The following is a 6,327-nucleotide window of genomic DNA, read 5'->3' on the forward strand; positions in this document are numbered from 1 at the left end:
CACCACCTTGACATGCCAGGGGTCCCCAGTGCACCTCCTTGCCCCTAGGGACTGAACACTTGCGCCACAATGGGGACCAGGACACCTCTTTATTGCTGTTAGAGAGGGTGGTTATGTTTCCTGGATATGGAAGGGGACATGTCCCAAATCCAGGGGGAGTAGAAAATTTATAGCATGAGACAGAGGACAGCCAAGGCAGAGCCAGAGCCTACTGAGGACAGAGCTGGGTTAAGATTGGAATATTTTTGTCCTGCTCCTTACCCGCGCCCGGGGTTCTTGCCTCAGCTTCAGCTGCCATGAAAACATCCTTCACCCCAGGATCCTCCTGGCTACCACAGTTCACCGAGGGTGCAGCTGGGGAACCGCAGGGTGGGAGGAGGTGGAAGGAAGAAGGGGCCCAGTGCCTCCTGCTCACTCTGCCTGTTTCCCCAGCTGTGCCTCCTGGGGAAGGGTCTGGACATACGGGCTGGGGAAGGGGCTGCTCTGGTCAGCACCAGGTCCTGCGCCAGCACCTTCCTCAGTTCACCACTGCCGAGGTAGCCATGGTGTTCACACCGCAGGCTCCAGACCCACGGTGCAAGTAGTAGTAACCCTGAGGGAGAGCGGAGGTTGGTGAGGGCACTTAAGTAGGATGGGGACTGGAGGGCAAGGGGCCAAGTGGGCAAGACTCACCTCCTCACCCCAGTCAGTGCCCCAGCTGTTCTTGATGGCCCAGAAGGGAATGTCAGAGCCTGTGGAGCAGTGTGGAGTGCAAAGGGTCAGTGGTCCCCAATTCTCCACTCAGAGCCTCAAGCATTTTGCCCCTTCACAAACCTGCAGTGGGCCTCCTTGTGAAAGGTACCAAGAAAAGAGCAGAAAGCAGGGAGGCCAGCATCCCACCCTCATGGAGATCTGGCACAACTCTGGGTCACAGGATAGGCACCTGACCACCCACCTCTAGCGTAACCATTCAACCCTCTACAGCCCCAGCTTCCCGTCCACAGAGGACAGGGTTTCTAGACATTTCCCTGAGCTCCCTTTCAAAAGGGCCTGAAATGCTACTGTTCAACCCCTGCTTGTGACCCTTGGTGGATGGATGGACAGAACTCACGGTTGCCATAGCCCACAATCAGCACAGCATGGTCGATGAACCAAGGGCTGCAGAGGGGCCGGAGTGGGCGGGCGATGCCGTGGCGGTAGAACTGAGGGGGAGGAGAATAAGGAGGAGGGACCAGCTCTGAGGAGAAGTGGGGAAGGGATAAGCAGGAGATGGCGCAGGGGCAGCAGGATCAGGACCTCACCTGCATGCCAAAGGCATTGATGGCAACAGAGATCGGGCCCTTCTTGGCCAGCCAGGCCGCCAGCTCTGAGGGGGAAGGGCAGCGTCAATGGCACGTTGGCCCAGCCCTACCAGCCTGGCCTCCTTCTGCCCCCTACTCACTCTGCTCATTCTGGCTCAAATCCACTGAGTCATTGATGTAGACCTTGACCTTCTCTTCAGAGAAGTTGCAGGCCTCCATGTGGCCCAGGTATTTGTAGTCATCCTCAGTCTCCAGCCCTCCTGGGAACAGCCGGGGTGGAGAAAAAGTGGACCGCCATTTATCTCTTGCTTGCCCTCTTATGTGAGGCCTCACGCTCCTCGTCCACCCCAGGGCACAGGCCCTCCCCTCTGAGAAATCGCCTCAGTCCAGAAATGACACAGCTGGGGGCTGGAGGAGGTGGGAGTGACCAGCAGACACAGGACTTCACCCCCAGCTCTGCCTCCTCACTGAGGGCTCACCCTGGCCTGCCTGGGACTTGTAACACTGACCTCCTTGTCCTGCTCTGGCAATCCACTCCTAATCTAGCTCAGACCCCTGTCAGTCTCTGTTCAGCCACTCTGGTCCCTCAGCCCTTCATCCTGCCACCGCCACCCACCGCTGAACTGAGCTGCTGGGGAAGTGTGGTGCTGCCTGATTTGGCAGCACTATAAAAACAGACCTCCAAGCAGCAAAAGCGCCAAGAGCCCCTGTTCACCAAGTTCCTGTTATGCACCAGGACTTTACGTCCACTTTCTCACTGGACATTTAAGGCAATGCTGCAAAGTGGGCGTGGTAAGCACCATTTCACAGATGAGGTAACTGAGGTTGACAGAACTGACTTGAGCAAGGTCTTCAGCCAATATAGGTCAACATTAAGTCTGGAACCCAGTTCTGTGTGAGCGCCCCATGCTCAGGTCTCTCCCCCTTCCACAGGGAGAGGTGGCACCTCCTGTCCCTCCAGGCCCCAATGACACGTACCCAAACTCTTTATGGCCATGTAGGCACTGGAGGGCAGGCCACCCAGGCAGGCCTTGTCCATCTTGTCACAGTCCAAGAGCTCTAGGAGACAGAAGGCTGGTCCCAAGGAGCCCTCCACAGGGGCTGGGCTGGGGACAGGAGGGTGGAGTGGGAATGCTCACCCTGCTCTGAGAGGGAGAGCAGGGTCCCCTCCTTCAGGAACCACTGGCCTTCCACATTGCCTGTGACAGAGAAGGCCCAGCAGGAGCCACACATGCCCTGTAAGAGACAGGCAGGGTCAAGGCTGGATCCCTTCCCCCACCCCATGCAGGATACATGTCCCACCCTCACTTCTAGGGCTCCAACCTGGTCCTTGACTTTGGTTACAGCTCCCTTCTTCCGCCAATCCCATTCAGGCGGAGCGGGGTCATTTACAGACGTGGCTGGGTGCATCTTGCTATGCTTCTCTCGTAGTAGGGGGTTCAGGTAGATGGTGTGGAACTCCTCCTCTGTGGGCAAAGTGGACAGGGCATGGAGGGATGAATATATTAAGCTAGACCTGATGAGGGGTCTTGGAAAAAAGCCCTGTCTCTCCTAGCCTCTATGAGGGCTCTGGTCATCACCCCGTACCTGTGAGGTCACTGAACTTGGTGACCCCATACTGAGCTGTGCCACGGTCCAGGGCCTGGATCTTCTGTGCTCGTACCATGTTTCTGGCAAAGACTGTCAGGCGCCACTGGGTTTCTGAGAATCAAAGAATGGGAAAGGCAGGTCATGAAAGGAAGGGTGTGGGGGGGCTGCTAACAGCAGGGGTTTCCCCAGGGTGTAGATGGACTCTGGTTCAGGATGGAAGCACTTTTTAAGGACAGAACCCTGGGGCAGGGAGGACTGGATCAGGGGAGCCCAACCTGCAAGTGATGAAGTGGGGGCCAAACTGGAGTGGTAACTTCCCAGATGTGAAAGCAGCAACCAAAATGGGGTCTAAAAGGGCGTTACTAAGGGACTAAGGACGTAGCTCAGTGGTAGAGAGCTTGCGTAGTATGCCGAAGGGCCCTAGGTTCAATCCCCAGCACCACAAGAAAACAAAAAGGACAATCACCTAGGAAAGGCTTCAGGAAAGGGCATGGTGCCAGGAAGTATCCAGGAGAGAAAATCTGGCCTCTGCCCCATCCTACCCTGCCCAGAGGTATGGAGGCCCATGGTTTCTGACCAGGAAGATAAAATGGGAAGAGGCAAGTACTTGGGGTGGCTGCCCAGTCCTGAAAGTCTGCACAAGAAGTCAGGGACTGTGCCAAGTTGGAGGACGTCCCTGATCTGACTAGTACAGGTACATCCAAGCCAGGGTCCTCACCTTCTTTTGAATCGTAAGTCCGGTTATATGTAGTAACAAACTCCTTGAAGATTGAAGTCATCTTCACAGAAAAGTCCTGGAAAGGCAGAAGGGTCTTTGGAAGGAGTTCAGCTTGATCTGAGAGGCCCACTCCAGGGTGAAGGGAGAAGAAGGGGAATAAGGGATCAAGGCTCCTCACTTGGGGGAAGGAATCCTTATTCAGCAATGGAAGGAATGAATTCAAAGTCCAATTTCTGTTGTCTGGATTGGGTTGGAACAGAGAAGAAATCAAGGCTGAACCCTAAGTGAAGTCTGATTTGGGCTGTCCCAGTCTCCTTGGGCTATCCCAGCACCTGTAACCTTGGTATCCACTGGGCCACAGTCCCGCCTCAGCAGTATGTGTTTTCCTAGCTCATCCAGGATTTCAAAGCTGCAGAGCTGGAGGGAGAAGAAGCCAGTTTGGGGGCTGGGATGGGAACAAGGTCTGGGCAAGAGGAACTAGAGGCCCCTCAGATGAGAACCACCCCTGAGGTAATTGTCCCTGGGTGGAGAGGGAGACACTGCCAGCAGCCAACAACCCACCCTTTCAGATTTGGCCCTAGGAACCTGGGAAGTAACTCGGGGTAGGATTCTTACATCTTGACCTGACCCATTTTCCCAAATGCTGTTTGACTCAGCCTGGGGGCGAGGAACCACAGTACCCCCATAACTCACTAGGGTTTTCTTGGACACAGGAAGCTGGCACACTGTAGGGTCGTTGCACGGCGTCTCCTCCAGGGTGGCCTCCAAGGAGTACAGCGAGCCCTCGCCCGCCTGGATGGAGGAGCAGGTGAAGGGGACACAGCCACCCCCACCTCCGCACCCCCCTCTTTCTGTGGGCCCATAGCCCACCGGTGCCGCCCTGCCCGTTCCCAGTTTCCAAGGGTTCCTCTCTCCGACTGCCAGACCCGCACCCAAGTCTAGACCAAAGTTTCCCCCATCCCTGGGACTAGGCCCGGCGCCCGCTCCCCGCGCGTCCTCACCCGGCGGACGCGCCCGCGTACGGCTCCCAGCATCGCCCGCTTCCCCGCTGCCCGGCCGCGGTTGTACATCTCCAGCGCGAAGCGTGCGGGCTCCAGCAATTCCAGGGGCGCCAGCTCCCAGGCCTCCGAGTCAGCTGCCCGGGGCTTGACGGGTCTGGGGGCCGCGCCAGGGAGCAGCGCCAGGAGCGCCAGCAGCTGCAGCCACGGGGCCATGGCGAGGGCAAGGCCGGCGGCGAGGGCAAGGCCGGCGGCCAGGACGCACTGACCCACAGACGCGCGGACCAACCGACAGGGCGCCGGAGCCCGCGGCCAAGGGGGGCCTGTGTCCTCCCACTCCTCGGCAGCCAGGCGGCCAATGGGCGCCGGCCCCGGGCGCCTGCGCGCTCGCTTATTTACGCGAGGCACGTGGGATGCGTGGAGGCTGTGCCGAGGGAAAGGACGCTGGCGCGACAATAAACCTAACGTATCTAACATTCATTGAGTGATTCTTATATGTTATACATTGTATGACATCTCCCTTTAATCTTTATGCAATCCTATGAAGTAGGCGTTGTCCCCATTTTACAGGCGAGGAAGTACAAATTTACAGAGATTAATGACTTGTCAAACATCTGATAGATCAGGTGATCAAGCTGCGAAGCCAGGCTCTGGAGTCAACGGCCCCTTTGAGGCCGGTCTTATCCACAAAATGGCCAGTATGTTCCCAGTTCTGGCTGTGTGATCAAACGCAATCACTCAAATATTTAGCAACCGTTAAAGCAATTGTGCACAGGGTGGGACCATCCCTACAGGCATCCCTCAGGCATCAACCTAAGTTCCAGGGCTGCCAGGGGAGCGTCACAGCTGGAAACAAGAAACAGAGAGGAGGAAAAAAAAATCTCCAAGTGTAAATAAAGAATGATTCGGGAATGAACTAAATCTGAGATGCATGTTGATAGCAAGCCAGAGGCATCCTCAAGGGAAGGGCAAAGGAAGCTTTTATTATTAAAAGGGAGAAACTCTCATAAGCTGCTTGGATACAAAAATCCATTGTTCTTGGAGAGTGGAAGCAGGAGTTGGCATCAGTTCATTAGTAGAAGTGCTGTTGCTGGGAGTATCTTGTCTGTTGCAATTAAAGATAAACTGTCAGGAAAATCTGCAGTACCTGTGAAGTGTGCAAAGCTGTGGGGGTAATTAGGACTTTCTGATGGGTTTATTTTAGAAAGTCCTTGAGACATCTCTTACAGACAGGCAAGCCATGAACTGTGCCTTCCACACACACCGCCTCCCCCTCCATCCCAGCACCGTGCTTTCAAATTTGCCTGGGTCTGACAAGAGTGACTTCATCTTTAGTGTAGCATATTTCACAGGAGGCATGAGTAAGCCGCATTAGGCAGAGTGCTGACTTCTCAGGGCTCAGGGGTTCCAGGTGTGCAGGAGCTTGAGCTTCTGAGGAGGTGGAGAGACATGAGAAAAGGATATTTTTCTGCTAGATGTTCCCAGCCGGAGATAGGAAACAGAGAAGAGAGTGTTTAAGGGAATTGGAGAAATCAGAGATGGGAACAAGGAGTTACTCTGGATTTGGAAGATGGGGAGAACTGATACTGAAGATCATCCTAGTCCAAACCTGACTTTTTACAGCCCCAGAAGTCTAGAGAGGAGAAGTGACGTTCCTGCTAATCAGAAGTTAAATGCTGGAGCCACATGGAGCTAGCTTAAGCAAAGCTCCTGGCTGCCACCTGAGATCTGAGAGGGACCA

General features: G+C 55.4%; 1 protein-coding gene across 2 annotated transcripts; it reads right to left on the reverse strand.

The window, feature by feature from the left end:
• Window positions 1-70: 70 nt before the first annotated feature.
• On the reverse strand, window positions 71-4,931 carry Ctsf (cathepsin F). Of its 2 annotated transcripts, none has more exons than XM_074049710.1 (14): window positions 4,590-4,931; window positions 4,282-4,380; window positions 3,921-4,005; window positions 3,767-3,828; window positions 3,589-3,682; window positions 2,868-2,981; window positions 2,604-2,746; window positions 2,420-2,516; window positions 2,259-2,339; window positions 1,421-1,540; window positions 1,281-1,345; window positions 1,091-1,181; window positions 673-731; window positions 71-592 (listed from the first exon to the last, which is right to left on the reverse strand). In XM_074049710.1, the coding sequence occupies exons 1-14, from the start codon at window positions 4,800-4,802 to the stop codon at window positions 518-520; spliced, it is 1,398 nt and encodes a 465-aa protein (XP_073905811.1). In that variant the 5' UTR covers window positions 4,803-4,931; the 3' UTR covers window positions 71-517. The 2 variants fall into 2 exon arrangements, with proteins under 2 accessions (XP_073905811.1, XP_020020440.2); XM_020164851.2 differs by having other exon boundaries at window positions 3,589-3,664; window positions 4,590-4,929.
• Window positions 4,932-6,327: the final 1,396 nt, after the last annotated feature.

Source organism: Castor canadensis, chromosome 1 (genome assembly GCF_047511655.1).
Source record: "Castor canadensis chromosome 1, mCasCan1.hap1v2, whole genome shotgun sequence".
In the NCBI taxonomy this organism is placed as follows: Eukaryota; Metazoa; Chordata; class Mammalia; order Rodentia; family Castoridae; genus Castor; species Castor canadensis.

Coding starts and splice junctions, on each gene's coding strand:
- Ctsf (XM_074049710.1), bottom strand. CDS start 4,802: ATGGCCCCGTGGCTGCAGCTGCTGGCGCTCCTGGCGCTGCTCCCTGGC. Junction 2,340..2,419: donor GCTCTCCCTCTCAGAGCAGG/GTGAGCATTCCC, acceptor TCTGTCTCCTAG/AGCTCTTGGACTGTGACAAG. Junction 593..672: donor GCACTGACTGGGGTGAGGAG/GTGAGTCTTGCC, acceptor GCTCTCCCTCAG/GGTTACTACTACTTGCACCG.